The sequence below is a fragment of the Narcine bancroftii genome, chromosome 3 (genome assembly GCF_036971445.1).
Source record: "Narcine bancroftii isolate sNarBan1 chromosome 3, sNarBan1.hap1, whole genome shotgun sequence".
Lineage (NCBI taxonomy): Eukaryota > Metazoa > Chordata > Chondrichthyes > Torpediniformes > Narcinidae > Narcine > Narcine bancroftii.
In genome coordinates this window covers 329,505,645-329,529,202 of record NC_091471.1, presented here as the reverse complement: position 1 = coordinate 329,529,202, position 23,558 = coordinate 329,505,645, and the positions used below count along the sequence as shown (strand labels likewise).

Sequence of the window (23,558 nt, the reverse complement as noted above, 5' to 3'; positions counted from 1 at the left end):
CTTCTGTTATAATTTTCCATTATATCTATTTTTTGGGCTAGTAATTCTTGTGTCTCTTTAGTTTTTTTATTAGATTCCTCCAATTTCTTTTTTAAGTCTTCTACCTCCATTTCTGCTGCTATTGCCCGTTCTTCCATCTTGTCCATTTTTTTCCCCATTTCTGTTAAGGTCATATCCATTTTATTTATTTTCTCTTCTGTGTTGTTTATTCTTCTTCTTAAATCATTGAATTCCTGTGTTTGCCATTCTTTAAATGACTCCATGTATCCTCTAACAAGAGCAAGTATATCCTTTACCTTGCCTTTCCCTTTATCTATTTCACTGTACTCTTCCTCTTCTTCTTCCTCTGGGTTGACCATCTGTTGTTTCTTTGCTGCCCTTTCCTCCTCTTCTTTCTTGTTTCCATTGTCTTCTGTGGTCTCTTCTTGCTGCAGGTGTTCTGCAGCTGTCGTTGCCGGCTGTGGAGATCGACTCCCCAGCTGGTCCCCCCTCCCGTCGGTGTGTTTTTTTGCATGCGCATCGCGCATGCGCGAGGAGTCGCGCATGCGCGGTTGCGCACTTTTACTCGGCTCTGTGAGCCATTGTTGTAGTTCTCTTTCTACCGACCTGAGGTAGTGGGGCCCTCTCTCCACAGCGGGCCTCTTCGGACAGGTAAGGCCTTCACCTTTTTCCTCCGTTGTCTTCTCTTCCTCTCTTCTTTCCGTTGATTTTGATTTTTCTCCTTTTGTCTCCATCTTCTTTCCACCTTTATACTCACTTTTCTTTAACTTGTATTTCTGTGCCTTTGTATTTTCTCTTGTTTTTCCCGACTTTTCTGGAGAGGGCTGGAGTTCACCGTCCGGCCACTACTCCATCACGTGACTCCTCCCGAAAAATGTTCATTTTAATACAGTTTATCCTTCCTATTAGTGTTAGTGGTAAATCTTTCCAATGCTCTAAATGGTCCTGTAATTTTTTCATTTGTGGATAATAATTGAGTTTATATAGTTGGCCGAGATTTTTGTTTATTTGTACACCTAGGTATCTTATTGCTTGCATTTGCCATCTAAATGGTGATTCCTTCTTAAATTTTGAGAAATCCGCATTATTCATAGGCATTGCTTCACTTTTATTTACGTTGATCTTGTAACCCGACACTTCTCCATATTCCTTCAATTTCTTATATAATTCTTTTATTGATAGTTCTGGTTCTGTTAAGTATACTATAACATCATCCACAAATAAACTGATTTTATATTCCTTGTCTTTTATTTTTATCCCTTTTATATTATTTTCTGTTCTTATCAATTCTGCTAGTGGTTCTATAGCTAACGCGAACAATAAAGGTGATAGTGGGCATCCCTACCGTGTTGACCTGCTTAAGTTAAATAGCTTTGATACATGTCCATTTACTGTCACTTTCGCTAATGGTCCCTTATATAATGCTTTAATCCAATTAATATACTTCTCCGGTAAACTGAATTTTTGCAATACTTTGAACAAATAATTCCATTCTACTCTGTCAAAGACCTTCTCTGCGTCTAAAGCAACTGCTACTGTTGGCGCTTTATTCCCTTCTACTGCATGAATTAAGTTAATAAATTTACAAATATTGTCTGTTGTGCGTCTTATTTTGATAAATCCAGTTTGGTCTAGATTTACCATTTTCGGTACCATTTTCGGTACATACTCTGCTAATCTGTTTGCTAATAGTTTAGCTATTATCTTATAATCTGTGTTAAGTAAAGATATTGGTCTATATGACGCTGGTGTGAGTGGATCTTTCCCTTGCTTTAGTATTACTGTAATTATTGCTGTTTTACATGAATCTGGTAAGCTTTGTGTTTTATCAATCTGGTTGATTACTTCCAGGAGGGGCGGAATTAATAAATCTTTAAATGTTTTATAGAATTTTATTGGGAATCCATCCTCTCCTGGTGTCTTATTATTTGGTAATTTTTTTTATTATCTCTTGTATTTCTACTATTCCAAATGGCTCTGTTAATTTATTTTGTTCCTCTAATTGTAATTTTGGTAGTTCAATTTTAGTTAAAAATTCATCTATTTTCCCTTCTTTCCCTTCGTTTTCAGTTCGGTATAATTGTTCATAGAATTCTCTAAAGTTTTCCTTAATTTCTTTTGGATTATATGTAATTTGTTTGTCTTTTTTCTTGATGCCAATTCCATTTTCTTAGCTTGCTCTGTCTTAAGCTGCCATGCTAGGATTTTGTGCGTTTTTTCACCTAGTTCATAATATTTCTGTTTTGTCTTCATTATATTCTTCTCCACCTTATATGTTTGTAATGTTTCATATTTTATTTTTTAATCTGCCAATTCTCTTCTTTTAATTGTATCTTCCTTCATTGCTAATTCTTTTTCTGTATTTACTATTTCCCTTTCCAACTGCTCTGTTTCCTGATATAGTCCTTCTTCATCTTGGTTACTTATTATTTGCCCTCTAATGAACGCTTTCATTGCATCCCATAGTATAAACTTATCTTTCACTGATTCCGTATTTATTTCAAAATACATTTTTAATTGTTTTTCAATAAATTCAATAAAATCCTGCCTTTTAAGTAGCATGGGGTTTAATCTCCATCTATACATTCTTGGAGGGATGTCCTCTAGCTTTAGTGTCAATATTAAGGGTAAATGGTCTGATAATATTCTAGCTTTATATTCTGTTTTTCTTACTCTATCTTGCATACGAGCTGATAACAAAAATAGGTCTATTCTTGAGTATGTTTTATGTCTAGCCGAGTAATATGAATATTCCTTTTCCTTTGGGTGTTGTTTCCTCCATATATCCAAAAGTTGCATTTCTTCCATCGATTTAATTATAAATTTGGTTACTTTGTTCTTTCTGTTAATTTTTTTCCCAGTTTTGTCCATATTTGAATCCAAATTCAGGTTGAAATCCCCTCCTATTAGTATGTTCCCTTGCGTGTCTGCTATCTTCAAAAAAATATCTTGCATAAACTTTTGATCTTCTTCGTTAGGTGAATATACATTGAGTAGATTCCAAAACTCTGAACATATCTGACATTTTATCATTACATATCTCCCTGCTGGATCTATTATTTCCTCTTCTATTTTAATTGGCACATTTTTACTAATTAATATAGCTACTCCTCTTGCTTTTGAATTATACGACGCTGCTGTTACGTGTCCTACCCAATCTCTCTTTAATTTCTTGTGCTCCAATCAGTTAAATGTGTTTCTTGCACAAATGCTATATCAATTTTTTATTTTTTCAGTAAATTTAGCAGTTTCTTCCTTTTAATTTGGTTATGTATTCCGTTAATATTTAAAGTCATATAGTTCAGCATAGCCATTTTATACTTTGTTTATCTTCCCTTTCCGTTTCTCCATCATTACCTTTCCTTCTTATCCATTTCTGCTTTCTTGTTTTGAACACTTTATAAGACAATATTTCTAAAACATCAAACATTTTCCTTATTCTCCTATTTAAAACTTCTTTAACCCCAATCTCCCCTCCCCCTCCTGAGTTGTCCTTTATCCCTTTTCGGACAACCACATCTCCCCTCTCCATTTGGATTTGCGAATTCACTCGCAAACGTCAGCTGATTTTGCAGTGACCGTAACTCCTCCCCACCCAGCACCCCCAGAAAAGATTTCAATTTTCGTATGTAACAAAGGTCACTCTTTTAATTCCCTCCTTATTCCCTCTATTCCATTTCCCTCCCTTATTAATTCTTGTCTATACTCTATATATTTTCCTCTAAATACGGATACATTCATGTATGCATGCTATATATATATATATATATATATATATATATACACACATATACCCCTTTTCACACATACATATAGATCGTGGTCATTTTTACTCTTATTACATGTCTTCATCTCTCTGCTTGTTTTGTAGTTGTTCTGCAAATTTCCTTGCTTCCTCTGGATCTGAGAATAGCCTGTTTTGTTGCCCTGGAATAATTATTTTAAGTACCGCTGGGTACCTTAACATAAATTTATATCCTTTTTTCCATAAGATCGTTTTCGCTGTATTGAACTCCTTCCTCTTCTTCAGGAGTTCAAAACTTATGTCTGGATTGAAAAAAATTTTTTGACCTTTATATTCCAGTGGCTTTTTGTCCTCTCTTACTTTCTTCATTGCTTTCTCCAATATATTTTCTCTTGTTGTATATCTTAAGAATTTTACTAAAATGGATCTTGGTTTTTGCTGCGGTTGTGGTTTCGGGGCTAAAGTTCTATGTGCCCTCTCTATTTCCATTTCTTCCTGTAATTCTGGTCTTCCCAGGACCCTGGGGATCCAATCTTTTATAAATTCTCTCATATTCTTGCCTTCTTCATCTTCCTTAAGGCCCACTATCTTTATATTATTTCTTCTATTATAGTTTTCTATCATATCTATCTTCTGAGCTAACAGCTCCTGTGGTTCTTTAGCTTTTTTATTAGATTCTTCCAATTTCTTTTTTAAGTCTTTTACTTCCATATCTACAAATGTTTCTCATTTTTCCATATTTTCCACTCTTTTTGCCAATTCTGATATGGCCATTTCCATTTTATTCATTCTTTCTTCTGCATTCTTAATTCTTCTTTTTATCTCATCAAATTCTTGTAATTGCCATTCTTTCACTGATTCCATATATTCTTTAAAAAAAGATACATCCATTGTCTTGCCTTTCTCTTCTTCTTCCACTTCTTTCTGTTCTTCTTCTTCTACTTCTTTCTGTTCTTCTTCTTCTTCCTCTGGGTTGACCATCTGTTGTTTCCTTGTTTTCTTTTTACCCTCTTCTTTCTTGTTGTCGTTATTGTCTGTGTTCTGCACCTGCTGCTGTGCTGCAGGTGTCTCTCTCAGCTGTGGAGATCGACTCCGCAGCTGTTCCCCCTCCCGTCAGTGTGTTTTTTTTCATGCGCATGCGCGGTTGCGCACTTTTACTCGGCTCTGCGAGCCATTTTTGTAGTCCCGAGCCGGGACCTCCACTGACCTGAGGGAGCGGGCTTCTCTCTCCGCGGCGGGCCTCTTCGGACAGGTAAGGCCTTCACCTTCTTCTTCCGACGTCTTTCCTTCTTCTTTTCTTCCCGTTGTTTTTGGTTTTTCTTTCTTCGCTGCCATTTTCTTCACACTTTTACTTTCACTTTGTTTTGGTTTTTAAGTTTGTGCCTTTGTTTTTTCTCTATCTTTTTTTAACTTTTCTGGAGAGGGCTGGAGTTCCCCTACCGGCCACTACTCCATCACGTGACTCCCCCATTTATGGCGTTTTTAATGAAAGAAGATTTCTGTCAATTTTTTATTTAACTCCAAATATTAAGCAAATGTTTTAATATCGGAGAATCTTTATCTGTTGTTATGGACTCTGCCTCCCATTTATAAATAAACTCCTCTGGTATAATTTCTCCTATCTTATTTAATTCAATGTCCACCCAAGATGGATTAAATTTTACAAACCTGGAGATTGGAAATCTTAATTGCGCTGCGTTATAATAATTTTTTACAATTTGGAAGTTGTAGTCCCTCTTGTTCACCTTATATGAGGAATGTTTAGTGGCTCTTGGACTCCATTCATTATGAGAGGGGACCTCATAGAAACATTTTGAATAATGAATGGATTGGACAGAGTCGATGTGGATAAGATGTTTCCCCTGTTGAGTAAATCCAGGGCAAGAGGGCACAGAGAATTAAAGAGTACCAATTTACGACAGAAATTATGGGAAATTTCTTAAGCCAGAGTGCAGTGGATTTGTGGAACTCTCTGCCATGTGCAGCTGTGGAGGCAGAATCATTGGGGGAATTTAAAGGGGAGATTGATAGTTATATAGTGAGTCAGGGGGTCATGGGGCATGGGGACAACTTGGAACGAGATGCAACAACATTTTGATTCAGGGAGGTTTCACGAAGCAGACTCAATGGGCCAAATGGCCTGCTTCTGTTCCTTTTTGATCTTGTGAACTTTCTTACCATTTTTCTTTTCCAGAGAAACTTCCTAACTTATTTATTTAGATCTTGCAAAAATTTTTGAGGTATAGATATAGGTAAAGTTTGAAATAGATATTGAATTCTTGGTAAAATATTCATTTTAATACAGTTAACTCTCCCAATTAACATAATTGTCAAATTTAACCATCTCTTTAAATCTTTGTCTGATTTTTTTAAATGTTGGATTATAATTTAATTTATATAAATTCTTCAGATTACTATCAATACATTGTGACAGGCCCAAAGGACCCCAATACCCAACAGTAATAGAAATTCACCAAGACAAATGGTTACTTAAACAAAAGTCATTTTTAATTTTCTTTAAACATAGAAACAGGATCAAACTTTTACTTATTACTATCAACTTAACCCCCTTCTAATTCTAAGCTCTTTGATTCACATTCTCCTCCAAGTTCACCGGTATCAGGCAATTCTTATACTGTGCATAGAATTTAACATTTATGAATTTTCACCAAGCTCTGGTACTTAAATGGTTACTGCTCTGAGAGAGATTCGTTGCTCGTTGGGCACACACAAACTGATTCCTTCTGATTCGCCACTTCAGTGTCTTGCCAAAGAAACTTGCCCCATCAGGGTTTTCCAGAATGTAACCTCTTTCTTTCAGGTCACCACAGAGTTCCTTTTCTGTTTCTCTTATCTCAGACGAAACATTATGCAGTCAGCCATCTCCTCTTGTATGGACCACAAGGGCTTTGAGCTAAACTCACAACCCGCCTTTTTGACTCTGCTTGCAAAACCACATGACAGCAGGCCCCGTTCCCTGTCTCCAAGATGCTGTTTTATAAATTATGACAGTGCCAGATTATAACCTGGGTCGTTGGCGCTGTAAAGGTGTTGCGCTGACCACTACGCGAACCATGCCAGTACATTAAACCCCCTCCTGAAAATACGATCCAGGAAACATTCAAAGATTCCGTTTATTGTCACGTAAAGTATTAAACTGTCATAAATATGACATATTGCAACCTTTGACCGCCGTAAGGCAAACAAAGAACTGCCATGAGCATTGCCCCGACAATACGAGAAAGATAGCCCCTTCAGAGAGACCGTGTCTGTGGATTTGCCTCAGAGACCCCCGTTTGATTTGTTGGCAGCTCCAGATCCGAGCTTCTGACCCAATCAGCGCCAGAGGCCCCTTAGGGAACCCCTCCTTGCCCTCAACGCCCTCTCTAATCCTGGCTCCCAACACCTGGTTCCCGCGCTCCAGTCTCCAGTAGCCCGTGCGGGGTCCCCCCTGACTGCGTGGACACCATGGGATTCTGTCCGTGGGGACTGGCCCTCGAGGACTCGCCAGAAGAGTCCTAGTTGGGTTTGTTGTTGTCGGGGGGTGGGGGGGCGTTGCAGGGCAACCCAACCCGTGCCCGATACAGTGAGCGAAACCAGGGTGCTCTCGGTGGGAGTCAGGCACAATGCACATCTTCATCAACGTGTCAGGTTGGCTCAGGAGTCCGGGAGAGAAACAGCGATTGAATCCAGAAGGGGTGGGTAGATCTGGCACTGGTGGATCTCCTCCCCAACATAGAGGTGGGGGGTGGTGTGGACAGAGCGTGACCGGGATGGGAGGAATGTTAACGTCCTGGCAGCTTTCCAGATGCGGCGGGTAGTGTGGGTGGGATTGAGGGAGGGGAGGGGAGTTGTTTGGGAGTACGAGTTCCTTCCACAACTCTTCTTCTACCCCCCCCCCCCCAACCGATTTCCCTGCCCTCGTTCCGTGATCCTGACACCCTTTGGAAAATTCCCCTCGGGAATCCGGCCCCCATCTGGCTTAAACGCAGACTGCTCTTTGAAGAAATGTTTTATTTAGACATACAGCAGGTAACAGGCCCTTCCGGCCCACGAGTCTGTGCCGCCCAATTTACCCCCAATTAATGCACCCTGATATGTTTCGAACGGTGGGAGGAAACCAGAACCCGGGGAGGGGGGTGGGGTGGTGGGCCAACCCACGCAAACATGGGGAGAACGTGCAGCACCAGATTCGAATCCCGGTCCCAATTGCTGGCGCTGTAAAGGCATTGCGCCAACTGTGCCATTCAAGAGCCTCACCACCCCCACCACCCACACCCTCCCACCCTCCCCCCCACTGACAGCAGAAAAGACCGCCTCAATCCTCCCATTCAGCCCGTCCCCATCATTCAATCATGAGTCGATCCTTTTCCCCACTTGGCCCTACTGCCTGGCTTTCACCCCGTAACCCTGGCTCATCAAGAACCTCTCCCTTAAACACACCCAATGACCCGGCCTCTGCATCCGCCCATGGCAGCAAATTCCACAGATTCACCATCCTCCGGCTGAAGAAATTCCTCCGCGTCTGTTCTAAGCGGACGCCCTTCAATCCTGAGGTTGTGCCCTCTTGTCGTGGAGGAACAACCTTTCTATGTCTACTCTGTCCGTGCCTTTCAATTTTCAAAATGTTTCACTGAGATCCCACCCCCCACCATTCTCCTAAATTTCAACGATTTCAGGCTAAGAGCTGTCCAATGCTCCCCATAGGATAACCCTTTCCTTCCTGGAATGAACCTCTGAACCCTCTCCAATGTCAGCACATCATCGAGGAGCCCAAAACTGCTCACAGTACCCACATGAGGCCTCACCAGAGCCTTATAAACCCTCAACATCACATCCCTGGTCTTTGATTCAATTCTTCTTGAAACGAACTCCAGCGTTTGCCTTCTTCTCCGATCCCTTATTGAAGGAAAAACCTCCCCATTCTCTCTCCAGCGGTTCAGATTTGACCGCAGGGTCTGAAGCCCACCCCCTGCCCTTCCTGCCCGAGCTCTAGATTGCCAATTGAATCGGCAGGTTTGGGGGTGTGTAGCACCCCTCACCACCACCACCGCTAACATTCTCCCTCCCCGCCAGTTCCAGAACAAGCTCACCCTGTGTGAACCGAGGACTGAGGTTCAGGACGCGGAGAACCCGGTGAGTTTGGTGGGGGTTTGGGGTAGAGCAAGAGGGTGCTTGGGGGGGAGACAGGAGAGGGGGAGCTAGGGGGGGAGGAGATGGGGTTCTCGGGAGAGAGGATGGGGAGCTTGGGGTGAGGGGGTCAGTGCCTCGGGTGAGAGGTGGGGGTCGGGGGGCAGGGAGAGAGTGGGAGGAGAGGAGAGCTCAGTGGGTGAGGGAAAGGTGGTGAGAGGAGAGAAGGTGGGGTCTGGGAAAGGGTTGGGGAGAGTGTTGGGGTCCAGGGAAGATGGGAGAGGGCAGGGGACTCTTGGGGAGAGGAATGGGACAGGAGGCGAGGAAGGAGAGAGGAGAGGTGGTGGGGGTCTCAGAGGGGGGAGAGGAATGGGGGGAGAGGAATGGGGGGAGAGGAATGGGGGGAGAGTGGGTCGGGGGGAGATAGGACAGGGGCTCAGGGGAGAGGAATGAGGGGAGAGTGGGTCAGGGGAGATGGGACAAGGGGGCTCAGGGGAGAGGAATTTAAAATTATGAGGTGGAACAACAGAGTAAATGAAGGTCGGCTCTTTCCACCGAGGGTCAGTGAGATCCAAACCAGAGGACATGGGTTAAGGGTGAAAGGGAAAATGTTTGGGGGGAACCTCTTCTCGCAGAGAGCGATGGGAGTGGGATGAGCTGAAGTGGTGAATGCGAGGTCAATTTTAACGCTTTGGAAAAATTTGGACTGGTACTTGGATGGGAGGGCTATGGAGGGGGTCTGGACAGAGTGCAGGTCATTGGGCAAAGTAAAGTGATTGTTAGGCACAGACTAGAAGGGCCGAAGGGCCTGTTTTTCTGCTGTAGTGTTCCATGGTTTTATCAGATAACAGTGAGGCTGTCTCATGGTACCAGAGAACCAGGACGTAACCTGATCTGCACTACTGCCTGTATGTGTATGTCTGTTTTGTGAGTGTGTGTGTGTGTGTCTGTGGCGTTTGCATGTTCCATGTGGGGCCCACCCCCTCACACTGATCTCTCCCCTTGGCCCATGGGGGAAGGGGGAAACTGGTGGGAAGTTGGTGAAGGTGGGGGAGGGTGAGGAGGGGGTGGTTGGGGAATTGATGTGACATTGGGAAAGGAATGGGGTGAGCATCGATATGAGGTCAGTAGTCAGTACGAATTGGATGGGCCAAAGGACCACCTTCTGTGCTGTCACTCCTCACGGCTGAGGGGAAGGTTCACGGTTGTGTTGGAAACACACCCCCCCCCCACTGTGGGAGGGGAGGTGATGAGCCAGCGAGGAGGGGGTGAAGAGGGAGGGGACGGTGAGGAGAGAGAGGTTGGTGAGGTGGGGGGTGATGAGGAACTGGCTCAGTGAGGAGGGAGGGGGTGTGTGGAGGTAGGGAGTTGCGAGGAGAGAGGGTAGTCAGTGGGAGGGGATGCGGGTGAAGAGGGAAGGGGCGGTGAGGAGGGAGGGAGCAGCGAGGAGGGGGAATCAGCAAGGAGGGAGTGGAGAGGAGAGGGGGGTCAATGAGGAGGGAGGGGCTGCAAGCAGAGTGGGTAGTGAGGAGGGATGGGGCCAACAAAGAGGGAGGGAGTGGGGCGATGAGGAGGGAGGAGATCAGCAAGGAGGGGGCGGAGGAGGGGGTCAGCGAGGAGGAAGGGTCGGGAACGAGAGGGGGGGGTGAGGAGGGAGGGAGTGAGGCAGCAAGGGGGGAGGGGATCAGCAAAGGGGGTGGAGAGGAGGGAGGGGTGGCAAGGAGAGGCGATGGTGAGGAAGGAGTGGAGCAGTGAGTGGGGCAGTAAGGAGGGAGAGGGTGGCGAAGAGGGACGTTCCCTCCAGCCTAGACTCCTGGAAACTGAGGAGAGTTTCTCAGCTCCCTCTCTCACCTCTGGTGTCTCCCCACCCCCCTCCCCCCTTCAGCTGGCTGTGCTCTTGGCTCGCGAGAGGGTGCTGCTGGCGCAGCTGAACATTCTGAGGAGCCGGGAACCCAAGCGTGAGTAGGACCCGTCAGACCCTCCTCATCCGGGACGCCCACCCTGCCCCACAGTGAACCTGAAGAGCCACAGCCCGACCGCACGCAGCAAGTTCGCCTTCCAGCGGCAACCTTCCCGTGACCCATACTCACCAACACGGACTCTGAGTGGGACCAGATTCCCCCCCCCCCCCTGCCCGGTCCTCGGTGCAAAACACACAGACACATACCCAGACACAGCACAAAGACAGACAAAACAATACATACGCAGGACGAGTATTTCGTCTGTACAAATAAATATCTTTTTGTGAATATCAGTCTCGGTTACCTCCTGAGGTGAATGTCAAATCTCTGTCTCATTCCACAGCTCTGCTCGTCAACCAGGAGCTACTGACCTGCGTGGGAAAAAAAGAGGTGCGGGAACAGATTCGGAAACTTGCTTACTTCATGAGACGGTGCGGAGGGAGTTTCACTCTTGTGTCTGAACCCGGGAGTGTGTGATGGGACGGTGCGGAGGGAGCTTCACTCTGTCTGACCTCAGGAGTGTGTGACCAGACGATGCGGATGGAGCTTCACTCTGTGTCTGACCCCAGGAGTGTGTGTCTGGATGGTGTGGAGGGAGCTTCAGTCTGTGTCTGACCCCAGGAGTGTGTGTCTGGATGGTGCGGAGGGAGCTTCACTCTGTCTGACCTCAGGAGTGTGTGACCAGACGATGCGGATGGAGCTTCACTCTTTGTCTGACCCCAGGAGAGTGTGTCTGGATGGTGTGGAGGGAGCTTCAGTCTGTCTGACCCTGGGATTAAATTACATTAGCCATTTGTCAGCCCACTTTCCCAGCTGGTCCATATCCCTCTGCAGGGTTTGAGATCCTTCCTTGATGTCCATAATTCCTCCGATCTTCATGTCAAGTTGAAGGATATGGGCCAAATGAAGGGAGAACTGGCTCCATCCGATAGCATTTTGTGGGCGAAGGTCTTACAGATGCAGTTCCACACCTGGAACAGCAGAGGGAGGAGCAGTCCATCTGGCAAGTGCAGTGATAACCCCCCCCCCCTACCCGTGGAACACTGCAGCGCAGGAAACTGGCCCTTCAGCTCCTCTAGTCCGTGCCCGACTATTTACACCACCTCATCTCACTGGCCTGCACCCGGGATGTGGTCCCCAACACTCCCTCCCCCCCACCCCCCAGTTCTGTCCATGTAACTGTCCAAATTTCTCTGAAATCTCAAAATTGAGCCCACATTCACCACCTCAGCTGGCAGCTTGTTCCACCCACCCACTGCTCTCTGGGTGAAGAAATTCCCCCTGAACTTTTCACCCTTAACTCATGTCCTCTGGTTTGTATCTCACCAACTGTCAGTGGAAAAAGCTGACCGACATTTATTGTGATGAGCAGACTAATAGGACTGAAGGTGGGCAAATCCCCTGGCCCTGATGGTATGCATCCCAGGAAATGGTGGGAGTTTTAGTCGATGCATTGTTCATCATTTCTGGATTCTGGGCAGGTCCTGGCAGATTGGAGGACACCAAATGTCACGCCACTTTTTAGACAGAAGGCTGGTAACTATCGGCCAGTTGGCGTAACATCTGTAGTAGGGAAAATGCTTGAAGCTGTCATTAAGAATGAAATAGTGAGACATTTGGAAGGAAGGGGTTTCATCAGGCAGACGCAGCATGGATTCAGAAAGGGCAGGTCTTGTTTGACAAACTTGCTGGAGTTCTTTGAGGGTGTGGTAGATAGAGGGGAACAGGTTGATGTTGCCTATTTGGATTTCCAGAAGGCATTTAATAAGATGCCACACAAGAGACTTATCAATAAGATACCAATGAACGTAGTCTGGGGAAGTCTATTGGTATGGGTTGAGGATTGGTTAACTGACAGAGGCAGAGAGTCTAGATGAATGGTGTTTTTCTGATTGACAGACAGTGGTAGGTGGGGTGCCACAGGGGTCAGTGCTGGACCTGCAGCTGTTCACCATTTACACTGACGATTTGGAAGAGGGGACAGAGTGTCATGTAGCCAAGTTTGCAGATGATTCTGAGTGGAAAAGCAGAGGAGGTGGAGAGGCTGAAGAAGGACCTAGTGAAGGTAGGCGAGTGGGCAAAGGTCTGGCAGATGGAGAACAGCATTAGTAAATGTGAGGTCATCCATTTTGGTAGGAAAATAGAAGAGCAGATTATTATTTAAATGGAGAGACTGCAGCCTGCTGTCATGAAGAAGGACCTGGGAGTGCCTGTGCATGAATCGCAAGAAGTTGGGTTGCAGGTACAAGAGGATATTAAGAAGGCAAAACGAATGTTGGCCTTCATCGCTGGAGGGATTGAATTTAGGAGTCGGGAGGTTCTGCTGCAGCTACACAAGGTCCTGGTGAGCCCACACCTGGAGAACTGTATGCAGTTCTGATCTCCTTATTTAAGGAAGGATGGACTGGCCTTGGAGGCAGCTCAGAGAAGGTTCAGCAGGTTGAACCCAGAGATGAGGGGGTTGACCTAGGAGGAGAGACTAAATTGCCTGGGATTATACTCATTCGAATTTAGAAGAAAGAGAGGAGATCTTATAGAAACATCTAAAATTATGAAAGGGAGAGAGAAGATAGAGGCAGGAAAATTGTTTTCTGAGACCAGAACTAGGGGACACAGCCTCAAGATTCAGGGGAGTCGATTAAAGACAGATGTGGAAAAACATCTTCCAAGAGAGTTGTGAATTTGCGGAATTCTCTGCCCAGGGAAGCAGTTGAGCCGTCTTCATTAAACATATTTAAGTTTCAGTTAGATAGATTTTTTACATAAAAAAGGAATTAAGGGATATGGGGAAAAGGCAGGTGGGTGGAGTTGAGTCAATGATCAGATCACCCATGATCTCATTAAATGGTGGAGCAGGCTCGATGGGCCGGACGGCCGACTCCTGTTCCTATTTCTTATGATCTAATCTCCCCATATTCTACGTTCCAGGGAATAAAGTCTGAACCTGTTGCTGAAGTCCGGGCAACATCCCAGTAAATCTTCCCTTCACTTTTTCTATTTTAATGATATCCTTCCTGTATGGTGAGCACACAATTCTCCAAATTTGGGCTCACCAATGTCTTCTACAACTTTACCACAACATCCCAACTTCTGGACTCAATACTTGATTTATGAAGACCAATATTTCAAAAGCTCTCTTTATGACCCTATCTACGTGTGACACCACTTTCAAGGAATTATACATCTTTTCCCAGATCCCAATGTGGATGGAGCCTTACTCTGCGTTTGGTCCCGGGAGAGTGTGACGGGATGATGCGGAGGGAGTTTCACTCTGTGTCTGACCCCAGTAGTGTGTGATGGGGCAGTGAGCAGGGAGCTTCACTCTGTGTCTGACCCCAGGAGTCTGTGATGGTACGGTACAAAGGGAGCTTCACTGTGTCCTACCCCGGGAGTGTGTGACAGGATGGTGTGGAGGGAGCTTCACTCTACCTGACCCTGGGGTGGGTGAGGGGTCAGTGCACTCCATGCCTTGATATCCATCCCTGAACCCCCTGTTCCTCTCTCAGCTGCAGAACACCAATCAGCAACTTGAAATGATTCTCTCCTGTGTTCGCTCAAGGAAGAAGTCTTTGAGGGAGCAGTTGGACAGGTATGTGTGGGCCTCAGTTCCCAAAGAGCACAGCTTCCCCATCCTCTCCCCTTGATCACACTGGGCAAATAAGTTTCCCAATTGTTGGCGGGGTTCTTATTAAAATCTCGCGACTTGGGGAAGGGGTGGGATCTGTGCTCAAGATGGCGGTGACTGTGTTTATCAGTGTCTTCAAGGGGTTGCAGACTCCAGGGAAGCAGTGCAGGGCCACCAGAAATCGGTAGGACACTCCACCCCCATCCCCACCCCCACTCAGTTGAGAAGGAAAAGCAGAGGAGATGGCCCTGCAGGACCACCAACACGGCGGCAGACCAGTGAGGGGTTCAGCGGCTGAGAGGGAGCCACACAGGCTGTGGGTGATTCGCGGTCAGTGGAACCCGCACGAGCTGCTGGAGACAGGCGCGAGGGGTTCAGGCGTCAGGGTCGGGATTTGACAGGGCCAAGGAGGGGCTCCCGAAGGGACCTCGGGCACCGATCACACCGGAGGTTCGGATCTGGAGCTCGGGTGCTCAATGGATTGGACAGGAGTCTACAGCTGTAGTGGCTGCGGGAGCGCTGGAGGTGAACCCACGGACACTTGGTGCGCCTGAAGAGGATTCTGTTTCTGCTTCTCTTCTATTTTCAGGGGTGCTGGGCAAAGCTCAGGGCGACTCTGGCTGACTTGGACAAGTTAGGTGAGGGGGTGACTTGGACAATCTAGGTGAGTGGGTGATTTGGACAAGTTCGGTGAGTCAGCCAAGGCATGGCAGATGCAATGTGGTTGTATGTGAGGTTGTCCACTTTGGAGGCAAAAACAGTTGAGAAGATTATTACCTCAATGGTGTCCGATTAGGACAAGGGGAGATGCAACGAGACCTGGGTGTTGCTGTGTACCAGTCGTTGAAAGTGGACATGTAGGTACAGCAGCCAGTGGGGAAAGCAAATGGTATGTTGGCATTCATAACAAGAGGATTCGAGTACAGGAGCAGAGAGGATCTACTGCAGCTGTACAGGGCCCTGGTGAGACCACACTTGGAGCATTGTGTACAGTTCTGGTCTCCTCATCTGAGGAAAGACATCCTTGCCAGAGTGCAGAGAAGGTTCAGTAGATTGACATCAGGGATGGCAGGACTTGCATATGACGAAAGGCTGGATCGATTTGGCTTATACTCGCTGGAATTTAGAAGATTGGGGGGTGGGGGGGGAATCTTATAGAAACGTATAAAATTCTTAAAGCTTGATGCAGGAAGGTGGGGAAAACCAGAACCAGGGGTCACAGTTTAAGGATAAGGGGTAAGACTTCTAGGACTGAGATGAGAGAAAAAAAATCTCTCAGAGAGTGGTGAATCTGTGGAATCTTTGCCACAGGAAGTGGCTGAAGCCGGTTCCTTGTCTATATTTAAGAGAGAGTTGGATTTGGCCCTTGTGGCGAAGGGAATCGGTGGGGGGGGGGGGGGGGTATGGGGAGAAGGCAGGTACTGGGGTCTGATCAGCCCTGATCAAAATGAATGGGGGGTAGGCTTGAAGGGCCAAATGGCCTGCTCCTACACCTATTTTCTATGTTATTGGCAGGCAGAAGGCAATTTAATTTAGTAATTAAATTTTGTTTTAAAATTGTGGTCGGATAGCACGATAACAGGCCCTTTCGGCCCAGGAGAGCCTGGGCCTACAGCCACTTGTATGTTTTATCATTCGTTCAGGAGCCTTGCCATTCAGCATGAGCGATCATGTCTCTCCATCCATCACAATCTTTGTCCCTCCGAAGACTCCATCTTTGAGCTGAGAACATCATTGGCGTTGAGTTGATGAGGAGGAAAATGCTGAAGGGGCTCCCCGTGCTGCCTTCAGTTGTCATGTCCACACTGGACGGGTAACCCCGGCCACTGATCCGCAGGTTTACCTGCCCAACGTTTTTCTTTTGATGGCTATCCATTCCAATTTGTGGACTCTACCTAAGATGAGAGCCCATGGATTGACAGGAAGGATGTTAGATTGGGTGACGGGCAGCAAGCAAAGGGTGGGATCCTGTTCTGGTGGGTGGCCAGGGAATAGTGGTGTTCCGCAGAGGGTTGGGGATGGGGCCGCCCCTGATCGCAGCGCACGTGAATGATTTTGCTGTCAAGTTCGCAGACGACCCCAAGGGTGGCGGAGTAGGATGTGATGAGGAAACTGAAAGGTTGAGGAGAGACTTGGAGACCTTAGGAGAAACGGCAGATGAGATATGGTGGGGAGAAACGTACGGTTGGGCAGTCTGGAAGAGGGTATAAACAGGCAGATGATTATTTGGAGGGGGGAAATTCAAGATTCAGAGTGCAAAGGGAATTTGGGAGGAGGGGTCCTCGTGTAGGATCACTTAAAAGTGAACCACGAGGTTGGATCAGCAGTAAAGAAAGCGAATGCTACGTTGGCCTTCGTTTCAAGGGGAATAAGAGGAAGGAGGTGTTGATGGGGCACTGGGGAGACCTCATTTCGAGTAACTGTATGTTCGAGTGCTGAAAGGATTCGACTGAGTCAATGTGAATAAGATGTTTCTTTTGGTGGGTGAATCCAGGACAAGAGGGTGAGAAGGGACTCTGTTCAAATCAAACGAGGAGAAATTTCTTCACCCAGAGGGTTACGGGTTTGTGGAGGTTGTTGCCACGTCCAGCTGTGGAGGCCTGATCGTTAGGGGAGTTTAAGGAGGAGATTGATAGGGATCTAATGAGTCAAGGGATATGGGGGAAAAGGCCAGAACTTGGAACAAGAGGTGAGAACAGTTTAGCTCGGGTTGAGGTGGGGGAGCAGACTTGATGGGCCAAATGGCCTACTTCTGTTCTTTGATCTTATGACCTGTGAAAAACCATCTGCAATCCACGGCTTCACGTGACCCTGATTGGGTCCGTTGGACTGAATCTTTTTGCTGAACGAATGTGCAGCACTGACACCGTTTATAGCAAAGGGGAAAGCACACAACCGAGGTTTCGGGCTTGAACCCTTCGTCAAGGTGTGGGAAAATGTTGGCAGGAAGGGAGGGAGGGGACAGCAGTGATCAAGGGGAGAAAGGGTGGCTGTGTAAAGGGAGGGAGGGGAGAGGGGCGCAGGTTAGCAGAAACTGGAAAAGTTTTATGCCATCCGGCCGGAGAGTACATGGATGGAAAATCAGGTGTTGTTGGGGTGGGGGGCTTGGTGGGACCATACATGAGGCCATGGACAGACATGTGAGTGTGGGAGGGGGACACACTTGAAATGGTTGGTGACCAGGTGGGCTCTGTCACTGGGGCAGGCAGAGCGAAGTTGGAAGCAATCTCACAGTCTGCGTCCAGTCTCTCTGATGTAGAGAAGGCCACAAATCTATAACCCCACCCCGGAATTTTTTTTTGAAGGGTGAGAGGAAACCAGAGCCCCTGGCGGGGAGTACATACAAACTCCTGACAGACAATTCAGGATTCAAACCCGGGTCGCTGGGGCTGTAACAGTGTTGTGCTAAACATGCCACATCGTCCAATCCCTGCACCAACGATCAGTCCTCTCACCCACGCAACAACCCCCTCCCCACATGGTCCACGGGCAAATGAGATCAGAACTCGGGGATGTGACCTGGAGACTCTGGGGGTAGGTTGATGGGAGTGGATGTAGGACGGAGATAAGGAGGGAGTGCTTCTCCCAGAGAGGAGTGAATCCCAGAGAATTCTCTCAAGGAAGCAGACAGGTTAAAAAGCATTTGAGACTGGGAAATTGAGGGTCATGGAGGAGTGAGCAGGTCCGAGGCCAGAGCAGACCCCCGATCAGGCTTGATGGGCTGGGTGGCAAGCTTCTGCTTCACCCTGCATTTGGAAAGTCCATTCCAGAGCTTGGGAGGGCAGCAGGAAGGAGATTGCCCTCAAACCCGGCAGCAAGGCCTTTGTCGTTGTGTTGTCAAGTTTATTGTCATCCAAGTACATAAGTCCAACCTGACGAAACAGCATTCTCCGGTCCTCAGTGCAAAACAAGCAAACATAACTCACATATAGACAAACAATACATGCGCATTGATATAAATAAATAATGTTTCGTGAATATGAGAATCTCAGTGTGAGCAGTTCCTTTGGTCATTGACCCTGTGGGATGAAGCTGTTCCTCAGCCTGATGGGGCTGGCTCTGATACCCCTGTATCTCTTCCCCAGTGGAGCAGCTGAAAAATGCTCTGTGTGTTTGTGTGTGTGGGCGGGGGCTGGGGGGGTGGTCTCAACGATTTTGCTTGCCATCCAGAAATGATCCTGGTAGATCACATCGATGAGGGGTGGGGGGAAGGGAGACCTCTCTGCCGTTCTGTGGATTGACCTCCAATCTATTTCTCTGCAGCGACCGTCCCGCACCGTGCAGCCGGCCAGGATGCTCTCGGTAGAGCTCCTGTGGCAGGTTGACATGATGGTGGCCAGTAGCCTTGCCCACTTCAGTCTTCTCAGGAAGTCGCTGATGCGCCTTCCTGACAAGTGAGGAGATGTTGAGTGTCCACAATATGTCACTAGTTACGTGAACTCCAAGGAACTTGGTGCAAAATGAGGAGAGGTGGTGGGGGGGGGGTGCGCTACGTCGAGGTTCTGGGTCCCAGATATGTATGTATGTATGCAGGTTGGGTGGACTGACGTTTGGAGAGGGCTGGGTTTGAAGCAGCCATCAGAATGGCCCTTGAGTGGCTGAATCGTCTCTGGTGTGGGGGCGGGGGAGATGTTTTCGGTAAGCTGAGCAATAATGGGGACGAAATTGGGTTGGGGTTTGCAGGGATCAGCAAAAATGATGACCCTGCCTGTAGTTCGTCTCCAGGGGAGTGGTTGGTGGGAAGACCTGGAGGGACTGTATGGCCTCTCGCGGGAGAGAGTTGGGAGATAGGTCCTCTGTCACTGTTGTGGGGTGATGAATTTCTCCTCTCCCCCACCTCCCCCTTTGTCGCTGTCCATCCGACCCCTCATCAACCCTCCCCACCTCCTTCCCCTCTATCTCTCCCACTTCCCCTCTCCTCCCCGCCCCTCTTCCCCCCTTCGAGAGCGGTCCTCATTCTTCACCCCCTCTTCTTGCTCCCCTCCCCACAGAGAGAAGACATGGCTGGCAGAGGAGCAGGAGATAGAGAATTCTCTCCAGGACCGAGGGCTGGAGGGGCAGGTGGTTTCACAGAGCCTATCAGAGAACAGGTAAGTGGAGGGTGGGTCAGGCAGCATCACATGGGACTGGGGTGGCGGTGAGAGGTCGTGGGGGGTTATTGAGGGATGGTAATGCTTCCCATCAACCTCTCTTGACCCTCGACCCGACCCTCGACTATCCCCTTACCCCTGGACCTGTCCTCAACATAGAGTCAGGGGGAGGTCGAGGGAAGGGAAAAGGGGTCAGGGGAGGTCAAGGGGACATGTCCCCTTGGTCTCCTGATCTCATGTCCTCACAACCTCTCTGACCCCATGTCCCCACGACCCCCCCAACCCCATGTCCCCACAACCTCCGTCCCCAAGACCCCCAACTCCATATCCCCACAACCTCCCCTGATTCCGTGTCCCCTGAATGACTCTCCCCTGACCCTCGGCCCCCACCCTGACCCCCCTTTCCCTCTCAGCGCACTGCAGAAGATGAAGAGGGACATGGAGAGGTTGGCCCATCGCAAGGAGAGACTGCTAGCAGTGTTGGGCAGCTTCCTGGACCTTCATTACCCTCCGCCCGAGGAGGCCATGGCAGCCAGCAAGAAAAAGGTCAGTGGGATCTGGGGGATGAGGTGGGAGATGGTCAGTGGGAACTGAGGGTGGGGGGAGATGGTCAATGGGAACCGGGGGTGGGGAAAATGCAGAGGGGACCCCAAGCCCAGCTCTGACTGACTGACTGAAGCATCGAGCTGGTAATCCCATTTTAACCCCCCCCCCACCACCTTGTGGCCTGGATGCAGAGGGTCCTGGCCCCGCCTTTCTTTGCCATAGTAGCCCACAGCCTCCACTGGGTGTAGATGGCTGGTACAGGGAGAAATGGGTCGGCCCACTTGGGGTTGTGGCATGGTGTGGCTGGGACTGCCCGCCTTTGGACCGGGTGAGGGGGAGCCACTGCAAGGGAATGGACCGTTCGGCCTGCATCTCCCTGTCAACCCATCTACCAGCACTGATCCTGCAGCCTTCTGTGCCTGTGCTGACCAGATGCTGTGTAAATGCTGTTGCGGGGGTCCCTATGAGTTGACAGACGCACACTAGAGGTCGCTTGGAGAGCAGATCAGATGGACGAGATCCCACCCCATCACCGAGGGAGAGACCCCCCCCCCCGTGCACGTCCACCCGCAGCAAAGTGTCGGTGTGCGATGGGGCGTGAGTCCAATCGGGCAAGCCCTCCTAGGCCCAGGGACGGGGCTGTGTTGACTCAGTCTGTTCTACGTCTCCTTGCAGAGGCTGAGAGGCAGCAACGCTGGAGGCAGCGGCAAACTGGTCACCTTCCATGAGATGCTGGAGGTGAGGGAGGGGTCTGGGGATGTGAGGGTTAAATCTGCATGTGCCCCTCTGCAGGAGAGCTCCACCACCCCCTCTCCCCCCCCCCCCCCCCCCCCCACTCAACCTCCCAACCTCGGCTGCTCCCTTGCACGCTCCTCCTCCCCCTTCTCTGTGCCAGCCCACGCCCCACTCATCCTCTTCTCCTTTCCCACCCCCTCGCCTCTCACCCAACCCCCCCAGATTGCACCATAGCTGGAGTGGATCGCTGGCCATCTGTGATCTAATACGTTTCCTCCCTCCCACCCTGTCTCCTCTCCCTCGCTCTCCCCTCCCTTACACAGACTCTTCCCTCACCTGACCCCTCGCCTGACCTCTCTCCCCTTGCCCGACCTCTCTCCCCTCCTTTGCTCGACCTCTCCTTGTCTTTCCTCGCCCAAGCTCCCCTCGCTCCCCCTCTCTCTTCCCTCGCTCCCCCTCTCTCTTCCCTCGCTCCCCCTCTCTCTTCCCTCGCTCCCCCTCTCTCTTCCCTCGCTCCCCCTCTCTCTTCCCTCGCTCCCCCTCTCTCTTCCCTTGTTCCCCCTCTCTCTCTTCCATCGCTCCCCCTCTCTCTCTCTTCCCTCACTCTCCCTTCCTTCGCTCTCCCCTCTACCTTCCCTCGCTCTCCTCTCCCTTTCTTTGCTCTCCCTTCTCACTCCCCCCTTCCCTCGCTCCCCCTCTTCCCAACTTTGCCCGATCTTCCTCCCTCCCCATCCCCTTGCTCGACCTCTCCTGTCCCTCACTGACCTCTCCCGTCCCTCACCGACCTCTCCCCTTCCTACCCCTCTCCCTTCCTTTGCTCCCCCTCTCCCTTCCCTCCCTCCTCCCTCGACCTCTCCCCTCCCTCGACCTCCTTTACCACATTCAACCTTTCCCCAACTTCTCTCTCTCTCTCCCTCCCTCATCTCCCTCCCTCACTACTCTCTTGGCCTCTCTTCCCCACCCCCCCACCCTGCTCAGCCTCTCCCCTCCCTCACCCCATCTGCACCGTAGCTGGTGTGATATGCAGTATGGTCCTTGACCTAACACTTGTTCCCCCTCCCCCCATCTGTACTGGAGCTGGTGTGGTGTGTGGTGTGTGATCAGACACTCATTTCCCTCCCCCCCCACCCCCCCCTGTGTTCCAGTGCCTGATGACCAGGGCGATGAGCAGCCCTCATGACCCCTATGTGGAGGTTGATGAATCGAACTGGCCCCCATACGTTGAGGTCCTGCTGCGCTATGGCCTGGCGCTGCGTCACCCCGATGACCCGCGCCGTATTCGGCTGGAGGATTTCCATGAGTAGCCATGAGAGAGGGTACCCCTACCCTGCGCTGACCCCTCCCAGGTTGGTGAGGAGCAAGGGACAGGGGCATGGGACTGTATCCGGACGTGGGGCTCTCGTATATGAGCGTGACGGCGTTTGTACGTGTGGGCAGGATGGTGATGTGCGGACAGTCTGCGTACATCAGGTGTGCAAATGAGCTGTGTATTCTAAGGTGCGAGCCTGCACCCTGTGCTCCTGGAGGTGGGGCCACTTTGTCCCAGTTCCCCTCACTGATGACTTCCATGGGACTCCGTCCACGGGACTTGGATCTCCAGGCCAACGGTGGATTTTGCTGCTTCTGACAAGGTCGGAGACTTTGTGGAGCTCTGATATGGAAAATAAAAACTGTCTTGTTTAAACATGGAGTGATGCTTCCTCCCATCACACACTCCCTGAGGTCAGACAGAGTGAAGCTACCTCTGCACCGTCCCATCACACACTCCCAGGGTCAGACACAGAGTGAAGGTACCTCAGCACCGTCCCATCACACACTCCTGGGGTCAGACACAGACTGAAGCTACCTCTGCACTGTTCCATCACACATTCCCGGGGTTAGACAGAGTGAAGCCCCCTCTGCACCATCCTGTCACACACTCCCAGGGCAGGTTGCTTGGCTGACAGCTCTAAAATGTGTTCTGTTTTGCTGTTGGTGTGGGATGAAGTCCTGGAAGAGAAAATCTTGAGGGAGCAAGTCTCCTGGGGTGGCTGTTCCCAGCTCTGGACACTAGGTCTTCGAGAGGTCTGCCTGATCTGACTGAGCACCCTCGTTTCGAGGATGACATTTGAGCTTGGGTGTCCAGCTTCAGCACGTCCCAGCCGAGGAGGAGGAGGATGTTTTTCATGGAACGTTGGAGGATGTTTTAATTGAGTCACTTTGAAAGTAGAATTTGTGGCGAAACAGAACGGTGGGCTGTTGGTCAGCACCTTGATGTGAGGTGGGGTATACAGAGGTTCACCTGATTGATTCTGGAGGAGGAGGGTGAGTTTCTGAGCAGAGGATCGAATGGCCTGGGACTGTGCTCATTGCAGTTTAGCGTGAGGAGAACAGCAAATAATACTGGAGAACAAATGTTTGCAACAGGTTTTGCTTCCCAAAAAGAAACTTGGGATTGAGATGGAGAATGTCAAGCAGTACACGGAGATAATTTCAGATTTGCTGTATCACGTCGTAAGATGGAGAAACATTAAATTGACTTTGAGAACCATAGAATACTACAGCACAGAAAACAGGCCATTTGGCCCCTCTAGACTATGCTGACCATCACCTCCCCAGTCCCACTGACCTGCTCCCATTCCATACCCTTCCAGGCCTCTCTCATCCATGTATCTTAAAACACACATCGAGCCCGTGTTCACCACACGCGTTCCACACTCCCACTGCTCTCTGAGTGGAAAAACTTT

At 49.1% G+C, this 23,558-nt stretch overlaps 1 protein-coding gene across 5 annotated transcripts in view; it reads left to right on the top strand.

Moving 5' to 3' along the window:
• cenpk (centromere protein K) overlaps nucleotides 1-22,516 on the top strand; it is a 43,185-nt gene extending 20,669 nt beyond the window's left edge. For all 5 annotated transcript variants that reach the window (XM_069929234.1, XM_069929236.1, XM_069929232.1 and 2 more), the window contains 8 exons: nucleotides 8,822-8,881; nucleotides 10,761-10,833; nucleotides 11,180-11,226; nucleotides 14,343-14,425; nucleotides 19,453-19,551; nucleotides 19,965-20,097; nucleotides 20,773-20,835; nucleotides 21,978-22,516. In XM_069929234.1, coding sequence (XP_069785335.1) covers nucleotides 8,822-8,881; nucleotides 10,761-10,833; nucleotides 11,180-11,226; nucleotides 14,343-14,425; nucleotides 19,453-19,551; nucleotides 19,965-20,097; nucleotides 20,773-20,835; nucleotides 21,978-22,136 — 717 coding nt within the window. In that variant the 3' untranslated portion in view covers nucleotides 22,137-22,516. The remainder of the gene's footprint in view (nucleotides 1-8,821; nucleotides 8,882-10,760; nucleotides 10,834-11,179; nucleotides 11,227-14,342; nucleotides 14,426-19,452; nucleotides 19,552-19,964; nucleotides 20,098-20,772; nucleotides 20,836-21,977) is intronic.
• The last annotated feature ends 1,042 nt before the right edge of the window (nucleotides 22,517-23,558 follow it).